We start from the raw sequence: 19849 nt of genomic DNA, 5'->3' as shown, positions 1-19849 counted from the left end.
TATCAATAGACACGTGTAACACTGCAAAATAATCTTCTTTTGAAATGTAATTTTTCAAAAGTCAAGAGCAAATTTTCACTAATGTATGTATTACAAAAAATAAGATTAAATTCAGAAGAGTTATTTAAATGTCTCATTCTTAAATTTTATAAAAAAATTTTCACATTCTTTCCTTTTACTAAATGCTGTAATTTTATAAAATTTTAGTTTAAAAAAAATCACTGAACTGAAATAAATCCATCTATTTTTTAAAAGATCTGAAACCTTCTAATGGAAATAAACTTTTTTCTTTTTAAGACAGGATCTTACTCTGTTGCCCAGGCTGGAGAGCAGTAGCACAATCACGGCTCACTGCAACCTCAACTTCCTGGACTCAGGTGAGTCTCCCTCTTCAGCCTCGTAAGTAGCTAGGACTAAAGGCACATGCCATCACACCTGGCTAACTCTGTATTTTTTTTTTTTTGTAGATACAGGGTTTTGCCATGTTTCCCAGGCTGGGCTGGGACTTCTGGGCTCAAGCAATCTGCCCACCTCAGACTCCCAAATTGCTGGGATTACAGGTATGAGCCACTGTGCCCAGCCTAGAAATAAACTTTGATGGCAGCAGATAAAAGAGTTTTTCTGGTACAAAAGAAACTAAAATGCAATGAGCTATAATACGTTTTAATCTATAGGAAGCTTCATTACACACCAAGCAAACAATTAAGGTATTAACACAAAACATAGATATAATAGTGTTTCTTTTCCATTTTCAATTTACTTCAACCTGACTACAAAATGTTCTTGTTCATTATGTAAAGTAGAACTGAAAATTCTAATTCGTTTCATAGGCAGAATCATCATTCCATGGAGCTCAAGTAAAAGAAAGATTTCCTACCAAATCTTCCCAAAGTGAACTACACTTACATACCTTGATGTTTCACTAACACATCTGGTGAAGGTGAACAATAACAGTAGCCCAACCCTGGCTACTCACCAATATGCCAGCAATGAAGAAAGAGCAGACATGGCCTATTTCCACAGCATGCACATTTAGAAGCTCTTTCTCTCTCTCTCTCTCTCTCTCTCTCTCTCTCTGTATCCTGTCTTCGTTTCCCCTCCCCACATGCCTTCCCCATGTCGTCTAGCCTAGTCACAGTCTCCTAGAGAATTAGGAGGGACACAGGTTCCACGTCTATTGGAGCAGGAAAGTACCAGGAGGACAATGACTGGCCCTCCCAACCCACACACAAAAGCAGTGTGACCCTCTGCTACCACTGAAATTTCCTTCAAGTGCTATAGAAGCAGAGGTTTCGGCTTAAAACAAGATTTGTTAAAAACTGTTCTATTCCACTTTTCAAAATAATTTCATGGAGTTTTTTTTGTTTTTTTTTTTTGTCTTACCAAGATAGTATTTGTAAAATCAGAAATGGGACTGTACTAATTTTACAGGACTCAGAAGTTATTGTTTTAAGCATTCTTAACATTTATAAAAACCAAAGCTAAATTTATCAAAAATGTAATAATAGTCAAGGTTTTCTTTCTGAAAGTTAATTTTACGGGGAAGGAGGTCAAACCATGTATGTATGAACTCTTATTTTTCTTATCTTGATAAAACACAAACATAAATCTAGTTATAAAAATATTCCACAGGCTAGGCACAGTGACTCACACCTGTAATCCCAGCACTTTGGGAGGCCAAGGCTGGTGGATCACCTGAGGTCAGGAGTTCGAGACCAGCCTGGCCAACATAGTAAAAACCTGTCTCTACTAAAAATACAAAAATTAGCCAGGCATGGTGGTGTACAACTGTAATCCAAGCTACTCGAGAAGCTGAGGCAGGAGAATTGCTTGAACCCAAAGACAGAGGTTCCAGTGAGGCAAGATCACACCATTGTACTCCAGCCTGGATGACAGAGCCAGACTCCATCTCAAAAATATATATATATATTCTATAAAAGTGGGGGTAACAGTAGTTCTATAGAGGTAATCTTTAAGCTAAATAAAGTCTTTCTCTGGAAAACAGTTTTTTTTAATTTTTATGGCATTCAGAAGCTGTCGGTTTCTATTTAGGCTACCAGTTCAGCATTTTTGAAGGTGATCATATTTATAAGACTACTCATACCTGTCTCTGAAGTTCTGCCAGGTTGTAAGGTAAGGCCCCTTCAGCCAATGGGGCTATTCTCTCAATATCTGCCAAAGTCAAACGCCTTCAGGAAAAATATAGGAAATAATTGTTAGACACTGACAAACTCCTCACGCCAGATCATCTTTTCTCCAAAAACAAAAACCAAACAAATAAAAAAAACCCAAACTACAGTTTAAAATCATTACTTCCCTATTTACATAGATCATTTAGTGACAAAAAGGCTTTTTAACCGTTTTCATCAACAAAAACCAAAAGACTCCAGAGAAATAATGTGGAGTGCATGAATTTAGTAACATTCCAGTGACAGATATTAAAATCAAATCAATAATTATCGCCAGAAACAAAAGTATAGAGGTTGACTGTCCACTACATGTGCCCCCCAAGGATACCTATTTAAAACACTGGTGCAAAGTATCTGGGAAGGAGTCATGTAAATCTGATAAACACTGGTTGCCTCCAAGGAAAGGAACAAGGGTAGGAGGGAGACTCTTTTTTTCAACAGTATGTTCTTTCCAACCCATTGAGTTTTGACCCATTTTGAGGCAGAATAGGGTCTGGAGACAGGGAGCCTTCACTTCAGCCTCTGACTGGTCGTGGGCCAAGTCTTCATTTGCGTAGGATGTAACTTCAGCCTCTGATTATTTGCAGGCTGAGCCTTCACTTCAGCCTCCAATTGATCAGGCACCAAACCTTCACTTCAGCCTCCAATTGGCTGTGGGCCAAGTCTTCATTTATTTAGGGTGTAACCAATAGGAAACATCATGGTACTTAAACTCCAGAAGGTTTGCAACTGGTACTCTCCAGCTGCTTGCTCAAGCCTGCTCCTGATCTGTGCTTCAATAGCCTATGCTTTTGTCTTCTGCTGCTTTGTTTGTATGTTTTGTCCAATTATTTGTTCAACATGCCAAGAAACCAGACAATTTGTAGGCAAGATCCTCCACTGATAACATATTTTGCCAAGTCAGCCAGGAGGTAAGCCCGAATTTGAGGACTTATTTTTCTTTGAGCCTTCATTTGTGGGCACAGACTGGAGCTATCTCCATGTAGGGCTTCCTCTACTCCACACAGGGGAACCCTTTCACCTCTCTTTCCCTTTTCCAACACGAGACCCTCCACAGACAGCATCTAAGCATAGAGGCAACTGCAGGTCTCTGGCCAGGGCTACTCTCCAAGGAGACTGAAAGGTATCCATGTGGAAGCACCTAAACACCACCAGCTGGTTTGGGTGAGGGACCTGAGTCCTTTTCTTTTTTTCAGTCTTTCAGAGGCTGTTTCCTAGTGAATCCTTGGTAATTGAGGGCAACTAATCAGGGCCACTCTCTGGTGTTACCTGAAGGCCAAGGAGGGAATGGGGATAGCTGCCCTGCCCAGAATGGGGAAGGACTCTTTTCTATTTTTCCTGGTTACAGTCGCTAATCCCTAAATGTGATGCAAGTGGCAGTGGCAGCTCTTCCAGAACAAAGTCACATATGTTTCAGTCAACTTAAACCCTTTTACTTATGCCAAATTCTCCTACAGAGTTAGCTTGCAATGGCAAAAGATGTCTCTTAGGTGTTTTGACTTCCCTTCCCCTACTTGATCTATTCAACTTGCTGAAGAATTTTGGGGCCCACAATCTTTAGAATACATTCTGTATCTTGTGTCTTTCGTCATCATCATATTATTTCTATAGAATGACTTGGCCTTACATGGAATCCACTGTCAAAGTGGTAGATTTAAACATTCCCTCTCTTGTCCAGGGCCTGACTGGAATAGCCAACCCTACCATTTCATTTTTCATGCTCAAAATCCACCTTTCCCCACTGAGATTCCCTATAATTCACATGACAAAAGAAATCCATCCCTGAGGCAGGTGGATCACAAGGTCAGGAGTTCAAGACCAGCCTGGCCAAGATGGTTGAAACCCTGTCTCTACGAAAAAAAAAAAATACAAAAAATTAGCTGGGCATGGTGGCGCATGCCTGTAATCCCAGCTACTTGGGAGGCTGAGGCAGAGAAGTGCTTAAACCTGGGAGGCAGAGGTTGCAGTGATCTGAAATTGCACCACTGCATTCCAGCCTGGATGACAGAGGAAGACTGTCAAAAAAAAAAAAAAAAAAGAAAAAGAAATCCATCCAACCTCAAGTTCCTATTATTAAAGTTCATAGCTATCACTCCAGTGGAACAGGAAGTATGGGAAACCATGGCCTTATCAAATTATAAGGATGCTAGAAGTCAAGGCCTTCATACAGGGACAAAAGGAAAGCTCACAGTAGGTCATCAGTGGTGGAGAGAACCTTCCCAAATTGGTACTAGCATCCATCTAAGGTCAGAGTCATCTGACAGAATAAGACAGGGCTCTAAAGGGGGACACCCCTGAGGTCCCCAGCCAAAACCCAGTTTTACCAGGGGGATGCCCCAGGTAAAATTTGGGTCACCAAATAAGCAAGGTTCTCTTATTTCTTCCACACCACTATGGGCCACTCTCTAACCATTCTACCTGATTTGCCACTTGGCTGCATTTTCAACCATTAAAATCAATTTGAACCTGACAATCTAAAAAGAAAACATCTGACTTTTTACTGTAATACTGTATGGCCCTAAAATTAGCTGGACAGCTGGGAACAATGGGAAGTCAATGTTAAGTCTTAATTACAACACCTATTTTGCAAAAGGCAGTGTAAATGGTCAGAAATCCCATAGGTGCAGACCTGCATGGCCCTATATCAAAACCCAACCATCTGCAAAATTCCTAGAACTTGCCCCCTCAAAAAAGGTTCTAAGGCAGAACTGGATATTGTGGATGACCTCCTTTTTGCAAGAGCCACCTGTCTCTTAGAGGGAATGGCAACCGCCACCAATGCCTTCCCAAGTGTTTCTGGGCTCACCAAGAGAAAAAACCAAGGGCCCTCCTAAGTCCCCCTCACACTTGAAGGGAAACACTGTATTCAACTGCCTCTACAGACTGGCTATCCCCTAGGGAAGTAGGAGCTGAGGGGCCAGTCTAAGTGTAGGTCCCCTTCTCCATAAATGACATACAACAATGTAAAGAAAGCAAGCAAGCTATTTACAGAAACCCAGAAAATTTGCAGATAGGTTCCAAACTTTGACTATAGCCTTTCATCTCTCATGGAGAGACATTCAATTCATTCTAGCAACTTGTTGCACTTCCCCTTGGAAAAGGAATGAATCTTAGAGGCCACCAGCCAGGAAACAGATGATTTATTTGCCCAAAACCCTTAGGGTAATCGCCCAGGCCTAGATATAATCCCCACTAATGATCCTAACTGGGACTATAACACCCCCATGGGAACGAACAAACAGGCCAAATTTCTTAAGGCTCTCCTTGGAGGAATGAAAAAGGGAATTAAGTAAGGCAGTAAATAATGATAAAGTCAGGGAGCTTACACAAGGCAAGGAGGAAAGTCCAGCCATGTTTTATGAGAGACAGGAGGAAGCCCCTAGAAAACATACCAATCTGAACCCTTCCTCTCCTGAAGGCAGTATTGAGCCCTCTTTTATTCCTAGTATTACTACCTTCAGTATGAACTCTCTTGTTAGTGATTACTCCATTTAGAAGCTTATACATTTTACTAAAGAAACAAATAATCTATATTATTTTCAAGCCCACAGAAATATATAAGTCCTATAATTTTGATACTTTTCAATTATGTCTAAGGTTATAAGCATGTAAAACACTGTTAACATATGTAAGAATATGTATGAGGAGAGGACTCAAGATGGCGCTGTGAGAACAACCCAGGATTGGAGCCCGCGTTGAATTCGCAAACGGTGAGTCAGTGCTGCATTTCCAGACTGATCTTTGTTGCCCACAGAACGGGGAAACTCCCAAGTATAAAAAGACACGGGACGCCAGGCAGTAGGTCTGCCTGGCGAAGCCGGCAGCCAGGGCGGCGGCGGCCGGCCCTACCCAGCAATCCCCACAGGGCGCGCTTGTCCGGGTGCCTTGTTGAACCGGCAACCTGAGACTTGAGAGGGCTGGACTTGAGACTGAACGAGACTTGCACAGTAGCCCAGCACAGGGGATTGCAGGGACAGATCATTTGGGATACCCAGTGGGACGAACAAAACCGCGATTTCAAACTATCCCGGGCAGACGGTCCGAGACGCTCTGTGGGGGAGGGGCGTCCACCACTACGGAGGCAACCCGCCCCAACTGAGATACATGCCCACTGCTGAGGCAGCCAGCCGTTGCCGAGGCAACCCGCCCCAACTGAGATACACGCCCACTGCTGACCCAGCCAGCCGTTGCCGAGGCAACCCGTCCCTACTGAGATACACGCCCACTGCTGACGCAGCCTGCCGTTGCTGAGGCAACACGCTACAACGAAGAGACTCCGCCGCAGGGCGTGGCGGAGACCACAGCAGAGCCGGCAGGAACAGCGCGAATCACACAACAGCAGGGCGGAGCCTCGGCAGCCAAACAGTGGCTAGTCTGCCTTTGAGCTGGGCAGGACACCTGATCGGACATCCAAAAATAAAGCCCAAACCCCTCAACACAGAGCATTTGAGAAAAAAAAAAGGGTTGTTTAATGAGCTGTGTTGCAGCAGAATCAAACATAGCAGCCTAACAGCCCTGAATGAACAACAGAGTGCACAGCTCAGCAATTAAACCCCTATAAAGTACAAACTGTCTCCTCAAGCAGCTCCCTGACCCCTCTATATCCAAAAGACTGTCATTAGGCAGGCATCATCCTGGGACAAAGAGAGAAGAAAAAGAAACTGGTAGCATCCCTCGCTGTGCCACGGCTACTAGAGGTGCACCCCAGACAAGCAGGGTCTGGAGCGGACCTCAACAGTCGTACAGCGAAGGGGCTAGACTGGTAGAAGGAAAACCAAGGAACAGAAATACTTCATCATCAACATTCTGGGTGTCCACTCAGAGACCCAAACGAAAAGTCAGCAACTACGCAGACGACCAGCGGACAAATCCACAAAGATGGGAAGAAACCAGCGCAAAAAGGAGGAAAACACCCGAAACCAGAACACATCGCCTCCTAGAAAGGACCAAGACTCCTCACCAGCAAGGGAACAAAGCTGGACGGAGAATGACTGTGACGAAATGACGGAATTAGACTTCAGAAGATGGATAATGAGAAACTTTTGTGAGCTAAAAGATCATGTATTAAATCAATGCAAAGAAACTAAGAACCTTGAAAAAAGATTTGAAAAAAGATTCGAGGAAATGATAACAAGAATGGATACCTTAGAGAGGAATATGAATGAATTAAAGGAGCTGAAAAACACAATACGAGAACTTCGCGAAGCAAACGCAAGTTTCAATAGCCGAATTGACCAAGCAGAAGAAAGAATATCTGAAGTCGAAGACCAACTCAATGAAATAAAACGAGAAACCAAGATCAGAGAAAAAAGCGCAAAAAGGAATGAACAAAGTCTCCAAGAAATGTGGGACTATGTGAAAAGACCTAACCTACGTTTGATAGGTGTACCAGAAGGGGACGAAGAGAATGAATCCCAGCTGGAAAATACTCTTCAGGACATCATCCAGGAAAATTTCCCCCACCTAGCAAGACAAGTCAACACTCAATTGCAGGAAATACAGAGAACACCACAAAGATATTCCGCAAGAAGAGCAACCCCAAGGCACATAATCGTCAGATTCAACAGGGTTGAAATAAAGGAGAGAATACTAAGGGCAGCCAGAGAGAAAGGTCGGGTCACCCACAAAGGGAAGCCCATCAGACTCACAGCAGATCTCTCGGCAGAAACACTACAAGCCAGAAGAGAGTGGGGGCCAATATTCAACATTCTTAAAGAAAAGAACTTTCAACCCAGAATTTCATATCCAGCCAAACTGAGCTTCAGAAGTGAAGGAAGAATAAAATCCTTTGCGAACAAGCAAGTACTCAGAGATTTTGTCACCACCAGGCCTGCTTTACAAGAGCTCCTAAAAGAGGCACTACACATAGAAAGGATCAATCAGTACCAGCCATTCCAAAATCACACTGAATGCTAAAGAGCTTCAACATAATGAAGAATCTACAACAACTAACAGGCAAAACAGCCACTTAGAATCAAAATGGCAGTATCAAATTCACACATAACAATATTAACCCTAAATGTAAATGGACTAAATGCACCAATCAAAAGACACAGACTGGCAAATTGGATAAAAATCCAAAACCCATCAGTGTGCTGTATCCAGGAAACCCATCTCTCATGCAAGGATACACAAAGGCTCAAAATAAAGGGATGGAGGAAGATTTACCAAGCTAATGGAAAGCAAAAAAAAGCAGGAGTTGCAATTCTCATCTCTGATAAAATAGACTTTAAAGCAACAAAGATCAAAAGAGACAAAGAAGGCCATTACATAATGGTAAAAGGATCGATACAACAAGAAGAGCTAACGATCCTAAACATATATGGACCCAACACAGGAGCACCCAGATACATAAGGCAAGTTCTTAATGACTTACAGAAGGACTTAGACTCCCACACAATAATAGTGGGAGACTTTAACACTCCACTGTCAATACTAGACAGATCAACCAGACAGAAAATCAACAAGGATACCCAGGGCTTGAACTCAGACCTGGAGCAAGCAAACCTGGTGGACATTTACAGAACTCTCCACCCCAAATCCACAGAATACACATTCTTCTCAGCACCACATCACACCTACTCTAAAATTGACCACATAATTGGAAGTAAAGCACTGCTCAACAAATGCAAAACAACTGAAATCATAACAAACAGCCTCTCAGACCATAGTGCAATCAAGTTAGAACTCAGAATTCAGAAACCGACCCAGAACCGCACAGCTTCATGGAAACTGAACAACTGGCTCTTGAATGTTGACTGGGTAAACAACGAAATGAAGGCAGAAATAAAGAAGTTCTTCGAAACCAATGAGAATGAAGACACAACGTGCCAGAACCTCTGGGACACATTTAAAGCAGTCTCTAGAGGAAAGTATATAGCAATAAGTGCCCATATGAGGAGAATGGAGAGATCCAAAATTGACACCCTATCGTCAAAATTGAAAGAGCTAGAGGAGCAAGATCAAAAAAACTCAAAACCCAGCAGAAGACAAGAAATTACTAAGATCAGAGCTGAGCTGAAGGAGATTGAGACACGAAAAACCCTTCAAAAAATCAATAAATCCAAGAGCTGGTTTTTTGAAAAGATCAACAAAATAGACAGACCACTAGCCAGATTGATTAAAAAGAAAAGAGAGAACAACCAAATAGATGCAATAAAAAATGATAAAGGGGAAATCACCACAGATTCCACAGAAATTCAAACCATCATCAGAGAATATTACAAACAACTCTATGCACATAAACTAGTAAACCTGGAAGAAATGGATAAATTCCTGGACTCCTGTGTCCTCCCAAGCCTAAACCAGGAGGAAGCTGAAACTATGAATAGACCAATTACAAGGTCTGAAGTTGAGGCAGCAATTAAGAGCCTACCTCACAAAAAAAGCCCAGGTCCAGATGGGTTCACAGCCGAATTCTACCAGACACACAAGGAGGAGCTGGTACCATTCCTTCTAAAACTATTTCAAACAATCCAAAAAGAGGGAATCCTTCCCAAATCATTTTATGAGACCAACATCATCCTGATACCAAAACCCGGCAGAGACCCAACGAGAAAAGAAAACTTCAGGCCAATATCCATGATGAACATAGATGCAAAAATCTTCAATAAAATATTGGCAAGCCGATTGCAACAGCAAATCAAAAAACTTATTCATCATGATCAAGTAGGATTCATCCCAGGGATGCAAGGCTGGTTCAACATACGCAAGTCTATCAACGTAATTCACCACATAAACAGAACCAAAACCAAAAACCACATGATTATCTCAATTGACGCAGAGAAGGCAATTGACAAAATTCAACAGCCCTTTATGCTAAAAACCCTCAATAAACTCGGTATCGATGGAACGTATCTCAAAGTAATAAAAGCTATTTATGACAAACCAACAGCCAATATCATACTGAATGGGCAAAAACTGGAAGCATTCCCTTTGAAATCTGGTACTAGACAAGGATGCCCTCTCTCACCACTCCTATTCAATATAGTACTGGAAGTTCTAGCCAGAGCAATCAGGCAAGAAAAATAAATAAAGGGTATTCAAATAGGAAAGGTGGAAGCCAAATTGTCTCTATTTGCAGACGACATGATAGTATACCTAGAAGACCCCATCGCCTCAGCCCAAAAACTCCTGAAACTGATAAACAACTTCAGCAAAGTCTCAGGATATAAAATCAATGTGCAAAAATCACAAGCATTCATCTACACCAATAACAGACTTAAAGAAAGCCAAATCAAGAGCGAACTGCCATTCGCAATTGCTACAAAAAGAATAAAATACCTTGGAATACAACTCACAAGAAACGTAAGGGACCTCTTCAAGGAGAACTACAAACCACTGCTCAACGAAATCAGAGAGGACACAAACAGATGGAGAAACATTCCATGTTCATGGTTAGGAAGAATTAATATCGTGAAAATGGCTATACTGCCCAAAGTAATTTACAGAATCAACGCTATCCCCATCAAGCTACCATTGACTTTCTTCACAGAACTGGAAAAAAACACCATGAACTTCATATGGAACCAAAAGAGAGCCCGCATAGCCAAGTCAATTCTAAGCAAAAAGAACACAGCGGGGGGCATCACACTACCGGATTTCAAACTATACTACAAGGCTACAGTAATCAAAACAGCATGGTACTGGTACCAAAACAGAGATATAGACCAATGGAACAAAACAGAGGCACCGGAGGCAACACAACATACATACAACTATACAATCTTTGATAAACCTGACAAAAACAAGCAATGGGGCAAGGATTCCATGTTTAACAAATGGTGTTGGGAAAACTGGCTAGCCATGTGCAGAAAGCAGAAACTGGACCCCTTCCTGACACCTTACACTAAAATTAACTCCAGATGGATTAAAGACTTAAACATAAGGCCTGGCACCATAAAAACCCTAGAAGGAAATCTAGGCAAAACTATCCAGGACATAGGAGTAGGCAAGGACTTCATGAACAAAACACCAAGAGCATTGGCAACAAAAGCCAAAATAGACAAATGGGACCTAATGAAACTCCACAGCTTCTGCACGGCAAAAGAAACAGTCACTAGAGTGGATCGGCAACCAACAGAATGGGAAAAAATTTTCGCAGTCTACCCATCTGACAAAGGGCTGATATCCAGAATTTACAAACAACTCAAGCAGATTTACAGGAAAAAAACAAACAAACAAGCCCATTCAAAAGTGGGCAAAGGATATGAACAGATACTTTACGAAAGAAGACATATATGAGGCCAACAATCATATGAAAAAATGCTCATCGTCACTGGTCATCAGAGAGATGCAAATCAAAACCACATTGAGATACCATCTCACGCCAGTTAGAATGGCGATCATTAAAAAATCTGGAGACAACAGATGCTGGAGAGGATGTGGAGAAAAAGGAACACTTTTACACTGTTGGTGGGAGTGTAAATTAGTTCAACCATTGTGGAAGACAGTGTGGCGATTCCTCAAGGCCTTAGAAATAGAAATTCCATTTGACCCAGCAATCCCATTACTGGGTATATATCCAAAAGACTATAAATCGTTCTACTATAAGGACACATGTACACGAATGTTCATTGCAGCACTGTTTACAATAGCAAAGACCTGGAATCAACCAAAATGCCCATTGATAATAGACTGGATTGGAAAAATGTGGCACATATACACCATGGAATATTATGCAGCAATCAGAAATGATGAGTTCGTGTCGTTTGTAGGGACATGGATGAATCTGGAAAACATCATCCTCAGCAAACTGACACAAGAACAGAAAATGAAACACCGCATATTCTCACTCATAGGTGGGTGATGAAAAATGAGAACACATGGACACAGAAAGGGGAGTACTAAACACTGGGGTCTATTGGGGGGAAAAGGGGAGGGCCAGTGGGAGGGGGAGGTGGGGAGGGATAGCCTGGGGAGAAATGCCAAATGTGGGTGAAGGGGAGAAGAAAAGCAAAGCACACTGCCATGTGTGTACCTACGCAACTGTCTTGCATGCTCTGCTCATGTACCCCAAAACCTATAATCCAATAAAAAATAAAAATAAATAAATAAATAAATAAAATAAAATTAAAAAAAAAAAAAAAAAGAATATGTATAAAAACCACTAGACAGCTTTTTTTTTTGGAGATGGAGTTTTGTTCTTGTTGCCCAGGCTGGAGTGCAATGGCATAATCTTGGCTCAAATGATTTTCCTGCCTCAGCATCCCGAGTAGCTGGGATTACAGGCAGGTACCACCATGCCCAGCTAATTGTTTGTATCATTAGTAGAGTCTCACCATGTTGCTAGGCTGGTCTCAAACTCCTGACCTCAGGGGATCTGCCTGCCTCGCCTCCCAAAGTGCCGGGATTATAGGCATGAGCCACCGCGTCCAGCAATAGCTTACTTTGAAGAGATATTCTCTAAATTCTTGTTCAGAGTAGACTGACTGCAGTTTCTTAGGTGTGCTTCTCAGTATACTCCCTCAATGTTTTAAAACATGTGGAAATTTCAATACTGTTTAACCTCACGTATTCCTTTGTTACAGGTTTTTTTGTGTGTGTGTATGTGTGTTTTTTTAAGATGGAGTCTCGTTCTGTCACCTAGGCTGAAGTGCAGTGGTGCAATCTCAGCTCACTGCAACCTCTGCCTCTCGGGTTCAAGCAATTCTCCTGCCTCAGCCTCCTGAGTAGCTGGGATTACAGGCATGCACCACCACAGCCAGCAAATTTTTGTATTTTTAGTAGAGACAGGATTTCACCATGCTGGCCAGGCTGGTCTAGAACTCTTGACCTGCCCACCTTGGCCTCCTCAAGTGCTGGGATTACTGGCGTGAGCAAATGTGCCTGGCTGTTTGTTTAATATTTCTAAGGATTAAAGACATCATGGCTCCCTTTTAGATTCAGTAATATTAATAAAATTTGAGATATGGAGGGTTAGAATCCAACACATTCAGAGGAAAATTGTTAAATTACCTATCTGTAGAGCATGAAATGAAACCCAGGTTCTAAGCTCTTAAGGGGGCAGGGAAACTGTTGCAGAAGTACACCATGAGCTACCATACAAGTACCTCAGTGACCAAGCAGTGAGCTGTAGAGCCTAGCTCTATGTAAACATGAATTTTTAAACTGCATTGTGCCTCAGTTTATCCATCTTTACAATGGGGATTGTACTATGTTTTTGTTTACTTTTCTTCTCAGCTGACTGGATTATTTCCCCAGTCTATCTTCTTGCCATGCTTGATGCCCACAAAAGGCCCTAACATAATTTCTGACAACAGGACTCCTTGGGAAAAACAGAAGGTGCCACAGACCCCATTTTAGGAGAAACCTCTGTTTTCATCATGGAACCCCAAGAACTGTAGGCAGATAGGTCCCTCTCAAAATCTAAGGCTCTGCTCAGTTTTGCATCATGTTACCTGACTTTTTGACTTTTGGGAGCACCAGAAATTACTTTAGTAGGGGAGAGAGATATAAAGAAAGTTATAGATATGAAGTTGTATTTATGGTAAGGAAGGTTATGAAGAAAATAAATTTTATATGAGAAAAAATCTTGTATGGCAAATTCTTGTCCTAAAGTAGAATGCCTAATTATTCAGGAAAGAGGAAAATACAGACTAAGTCAGAAAGTCCAAGCAAGTCATAAACGGTCTGTAGAAGTGCAATAGGTTCATAAAATGGGAAAGAGGCCAGGCCCAGTGGCTCATGCCTGTAATCCCACCACTTTGGGAAGCCAAAGTGGGCAGATTATCTGAAGTCAAAAGTTCGAGACCACCCTGGCCAATATGGTGAAACCCCATCTCTACTAAAACTGTGAAAATTAGGCAGGTATGGTGGTGCACACCTCTAGTCCCAGCTACTCAGGAGGCTGAGGGACAAGAATTGCTTGAACCCAGGAGACAAAGGTTGCAATGAGCCAAGATTGCACCACTGTACTCCAGCCTCAGTGACAGAATAAGACTCTGTCTTAAAAAATATATAAAGGAAAGAAAAACTTAAAACTGCTAGATCTTCTGTCTACAAGTGTTATGTGTGTTTCTATAAAGGAGCTGCAATTAATTGGCTTAAAAGCTACAACCTAGAGATGAACCCCTCACATGATCATGTAAGCTATGCAGTTACCCAGACTGCATCATTTGGAAAATCTGTATGGTTTCATGGAAACCATTCATAGTTAAGGATACTTTAAAGGATTTGTAGTCTATGTATTACCAAGATAGGCCCAGTAGCTATGTTCACATTTTCCCTTGGGAAAACAGTACTAATCCTGAGACATCTAGTTGCCTATTGGTTCCTCAGTACAAAAATAACTCTGGGTGGTTGCTGGTGGACACTAAGTGTAACTACCTCCAATGGAAAAATAGAACTGCTAGGACAACTCAGGATACTTCCCAAGGTCCTTTCCAGCCTTTAACCAGGGCGACCCTAGCAGGGACCTTAATCACTTGGGAAAGTGAAAACAGCCCAGGTGCAGTGGCTCACACCTGTAATCCCAGCACTTTGGGAGGCTAAGGTGAGTGGATCACCTGAGGTCAGGAGTTCAAGACCAGCCTGGCCAACATGGTGAAATCCTGTCTCTACTAAAAACTACAAAAGTTAGCAAGGTGTGGTGGCAGGTACCTGTAATCCCTGCTACTTGAGAGGCTAAGGCAGGAGAATCGCTTGAACCTGGGTGGCAGAGGTTACAGTAAGCTGAGATTACGCCACTGCACTCCAGCCTGCACAACAGACAGAGTGAGACTCCATCTCAAAAAAAAAAAAAATACAAAAAAAAAAAAAGAAACTGAAAACAATAAGCTAACCCATACGTTCACCATAGAGAACAATTTTTGTCTTAAAAAACAAAGATCCTTTTTTCCTGTGTGGAATTAGTTCTACTTATGTTTACCAGCCAACTGGACTGGAACCTGTATACTTGTTTATTTAGCCTACCAAAATCAACATAGCTCCCAATAACCACTCTCTCATTATACTTTTAACTGCAACTGCCAGGCACAAATGAGCCATCCAACTCATACCCCTTTTGATAGGGCTAGGAATAATTGTAGGAGTAGCAATAGGAGTTAGTGGGCTTACAACTTCCCTATCCTATTACCAATGCTTGTCCAAGAATCTGTCAGACACCTTGGAAGACACTGCCCAAAGTATCGTCACCTTACAAAATCAAATATACTCCTTGGCAGCAGTTGCTTTACAAAATAGGAGGTGAGTGGATATCTTAACTACTCAAAAAGGTGGCTTACGTCTTTTCCTACAATAGGAATGTTGTTTTTATATCAACTGGTCAGGATTAGTAAGGGATGCCACTGAAAAATTAGCTGACAGGACTTCTAAAATATAACAACAGCTGTCTAAGTCATGGGGCTACTGGTCAAGGGTACTAAGCTGGGCTTCATGGCTCCTTCCCTTAGGACCATGTTTATTAAATCTTTCTACCAGATTATTTCTTCTCACCTAGAGATGATTAAGCTTCAAATGACCATGAAGCAGGACTTGCAGCCAGTTCCAGATGATGCTGCCAGCCCTGACCATCAAGAAGTCACCCTACCTCCACCTGATTGAGCAGTGGTCGATGGTCCCCAGTAGGTAGAGACTATGCCCCAATCAGCATGAAGTAGTTACAGAAGAAAACTACTGGTCCCTCTGCCTAGATTTATGAAGATCACATTTCTCAGGGGGAAATAAGGCAGAAGAACAGTTTATTTGAATAGCTTACATTTAGAATACAAATTCCAAGAAAGACAAGCAGATGTGACAGAGGAGAAGAAAGAAACACAGGAAGGGTCCGGACACAGAGAGCCTTCACTTCAGCCTACGACTGGCCATAAGCCAAGTCTTCATTTGCATAGGGTATAACTTCACTTAAGCCTCTGATTGGTTGCAGGCCAAGACTTTAGTTCAGCCTCCAACTGGTCATGGGCCAAGTCTTCATTTGCATAGGGTAACTTTACTTCAGCCTCTGATTGAGGCCAATGAATTGGTCATGAGCCTCCAATTGGTCATGGGCCAAGTCTCAAATCACATAGAGTGTAACCAACAGGAATCCTCCAAAGGGTACTTAAACCCCAGAAAATTTGCAACCACAGCTCTTGGGCTGCTTGCTTGAGCTCACTCCCACTCTGTGGAGTGTACTTTCATTTCAATAAAGCTATGCTTTCATCTTCTGTAGCTTTGTTTGTGTGTTTTGTCCAATTCTTTGTTCAACATGCCAAGAACCTGAACAACTCATAGTCAAGACCCTCTACTGGTAACAATGTGAATGCACGACTGTTTCCCAAAAGCTTACTTAAATTCCATGAACTAGCTAGAAGGTCACTTTATAACCAGTTTTGAGAACTACTTTTTGAAATATGTCATCATGAAAGAAGGTAAAAACTTTTGTTTAAAGATGTGAATTACAGGCCAGGCATGGTAGCTCACACCTGTAATCCCAGCACTTTGGGAGGCCGAGGCAGGCAGATCATCTGAGGTCAGGAGTTCAAGAACAGCCTGACCAACATGGTGAAACCCCATGTCTACTAAAAATGCAAAAGTTAGCTGGGCATGGTGGCAGGTGCCTGTAATCCCAGCTACTCAGGAGGCTGAGGGAGGAGAATTGCTTGAACCCAGGAAGTGGAGGTTGCAGTGAGTTAAGGCCATGCCATTACATTTCAGCCTGGGCAACAATAGTGAAACTCAGTCTCAAAAAATAAATACATATATATATATGAATTACAGATGAACGAGACACAGCCTGGTACTACATGTCAATCACCAAAGACTGGCTGATATTTAGTATCATCTCAGTCCCACAATAGATAGCATGAAGGCAACAAATCACCTCTGAATATCCAGCTTCTATTGGTCCTCAGTTGTAGGGTTAAAGCCTATTTTTCAGATATTGTCATACTGAAAGAACTACTAGAGGTGACCTTCAAAAATCTGGTCTCTTAATAGGCCATAAGTCCCTGGCCAGGCACAGTGGCTTATGCCTGTAATCCCAACACTTTGGGAGTCCGAAGCGGGCAGATCATGAGGTCATGAGTTCAAAACCAGCCTGGCCAGCATGGTGAAACCCCATCTCTACTAAAAATACAAAATTACCCAGGCATGGTGGCACACACCTCTAGTCCCAGCTACTCAGGAAGCTGAGGCAGAAAAATCGCTTAATCCCGGGAGGCAAAGGTTGTGGTGAGCCGATATCATACCACTGCACTCTAGCCTGGGCGGCAAAGCAAAACTCAGTCTCAAAACAAACAAACAAAAACCGTAAGTCCCATTTCCCACAGATCATTCTGGATGCCCATAGACAAGGGTTTTTCTTTTGGATTTGTATGTGCTTTGTTCTTTTACATTTATAAAGTAAAGGCATAAAACATCTGAGCTTGTCTATGATGGTAACTCTGATGACAATGTCACAGGCATACCTCAAGAAAATGATACTCTCCAATACAAAATGGCATATAGTGTTTAGTGAGGACCATTTACAGTGAACTGAAAAGATTACAAGATTCCTTGATGTATCTTAAATAAGTTAAAATTTAACTTTATCTTAAATAAAGTTAAAAATTACAGCAAGTTTCCACAAATCTCTTGAAATTTGTTACACCTCCAGAGAGCCCAGATTAAATCAATCTTTTCTCTCCCTTTCTTCTTCTCACTTCCCTTCTCTTCTGTCAGATTTCTTTCTTCTCCCATTTCCCTCTCTCATGTACCTCAACCCCTTATGCCCTTCTCTCACCTCACTCCTGCCATCTCTTCTCTCTACTCTTCCTTTCTTCTCTCCCTTGTTCTCGCTCTCCTTTTCCCTCCCTCCATCTTCTTCTACCTTCTGTCTGTCTTCCTGTGTTTCTTTCTTCTCCTCTTTTACATCTGTTTGTATTTCCTTCTTTCTTGGAATTTATATTCTGAATATAAACTATTCAAATAAACTGAATAAACTCATGTTAGAATGAACTAAAAGGACACCACTTCACATTTTAGAACTCTCCTATAATAAATATCTGAAGAATTATTAAAATACTTACCCTGAAGCATTATATAAGTCTGCAAGCTGATATAGAATATCAATTTCTAGTGGTGTGACTTGTCCATAGCGTATGGCACTCTGGGAAAATTCCTCTGGAAGGGAGAGAAAAAATGTTTAAATCTTGAATGATTCTTAATATATAACAAAGTTCTGCCTTCACCAACTATAATATAATTATATTATATTCAGGCATTTTAGTATCATTTTTTAAATCTAAAATTGAAGTTAAATATTTAGGTTCAACTATATAAGAATATGTATTTCTGAAAGCTGGTAAAAGATAAAATGTTAAGATGATAAAACAGAAAAACAGATAAATTAACTTCAAGAATTAAACAATCTCTTCAGAAGCTCATCTCTCTTATCCTGCTTATTCACTCTGCTCTCCAGAGGTACAATACAAAAGAAGCGGCTGTTCTCCAGTCTTTCAAAACATCCTAATACCACTCACCAAAAGTAGTCTTGCCCATCTTTCTGTGGCAACTCCTTCCTAGTACAAACAAGCTGCTGCCACAGTGCCACTGACCTGTTTGACAGATTGGGCCAAGGTTCTTTTCAAAACTGTCAAAGCCACTTTTCCACTCCTGACCTCAGTATCACATTAAATTCACCTGAATTTTGCAGCCCAAGTAAAGCATACATACATCTGGTAACATACTTCCTAGATCTGACTTTAGAGTGGTAAGCTTAGATCAACATCATGCCTTGATGAAGAAAAGTGAAAATGCTGAGAGTCTTATACATATATATTTTTAAATCTTACCCTTTGTGACTTCAACATCTTTCCTTGTGCCAGCTAGAGTGCTATATATCTTACGAACAAGCTCCATGTTATTCAGTAAGGAGTTAAATGCATTGAAGTAGGAGAAGCTAACCTGGTGTGAGATACTTCCTCCAGCTGCCTAGAAAATGACAACACAAAAAAGTTTAAAAAACAAACAAAAACATGTTTATAGACACTGCACTTTTCTCAAAGAGGACCCAAAGGAGTCTTCATTATTAAAATGACTTTAACAACCAGTCCATAAATACAAGGAAAGTATCACACTGAAATAGTGCATTGCATGCCCTCAGGGAAGTCTATGTAATTTCGGTTTTAAGGAAGAAAGCAACATCTGGAAGTTGGACTTCATGGTTCATCTACCTATAAGGTCAAAAACAACAAATATAATTATCACAGACCAAAACAATGGTTATTTAAATAGGATCTTCAAGACCCTCAACTATGAAACTCTTGCTAGTCCTGAATAAACAAAACATCACTGTAAAATCTACAGAACACTTTTTAACCTAGTTTTTTCCTCCATACACATATACAAAAATTAAATGGTGACTTTAAATTTTAAGACAATTTTATTACATCAACTTTTCCTAACTCTTTAAGGCCACTGTTATAATTAAAATACCTAACAATCTGTGGTGAACTCTAAATTTGGATCACGAAGGGTACAATTATCAAAAACTTCAAAAAATCTGGAGAGAATTTATTCCCTATTGAGTTACATCTTCAGTGGAATAGTGGAAAAGAGGCTCTCTCATGTCCGATATGGGGGAAAACGTGGCCTTCACTACTTCTGTAGGATGAGGAGGTAATTTGTTCTTTGCCCATCACTTGGACATAAACTCAAAAGAGAATATTTTGCAGAGTTTGCAAAAGCCTTGTTTTCAAGCC

The 19849-nt window shown here is 41.3% G+C and overlaps 1 protein-coding gene across 8 annotated transcripts in view; it reads right to left on the bottom strand.

The window, feature by feature from the left end:
* Positions 1-19849, bottom strand: part of SLC25A12 (solute carrier family 25 member 12) — a 229822-nt gene that overhangs the window by 38245 nt on the left and 171728 nt on the right. For all 8 annotated transcript variants that reach the window (XM_078327393.1, XM_035304539.3, XM_078327395.1 and 5 more), the window contains 3 exons: positions 18941-19079; positions 18176-18269; positions 2105-2189 (listed from right to left, as the gene is read on the bottom strand). In XM_078327393.1, the coding sequence (XP_078183519.1) occupies positions 2105-2189; positions 18176-18269; positions 18941-19079 (318 nt within the window). The remainder of the gene's footprint in view (positions 1-2104; positions 2190-18175; positions 18270-18940; positions 19080-19849) is intronic.

The sequence above is a fragment of the Callithrix jacchus genome, chromosome 6, assembly GCF_049354715.1.
Source record: "Callithrix jacchus isolate 240 chromosome 6, calJac240_pri, whole genome shotgun sequence".
NCBI classification, from domain to species: domain Eukaryota; kingdom Metazoa; phylum Chordata; class Mammalia; order Primates; family Cebidae; genus Callithrix; species Callithrix jacchus.
The sequence above is the reverse complement of the archived record's forward strand: the minus strand, read 5'-3'. Positions and strand labels throughout refer to the sequence as shown.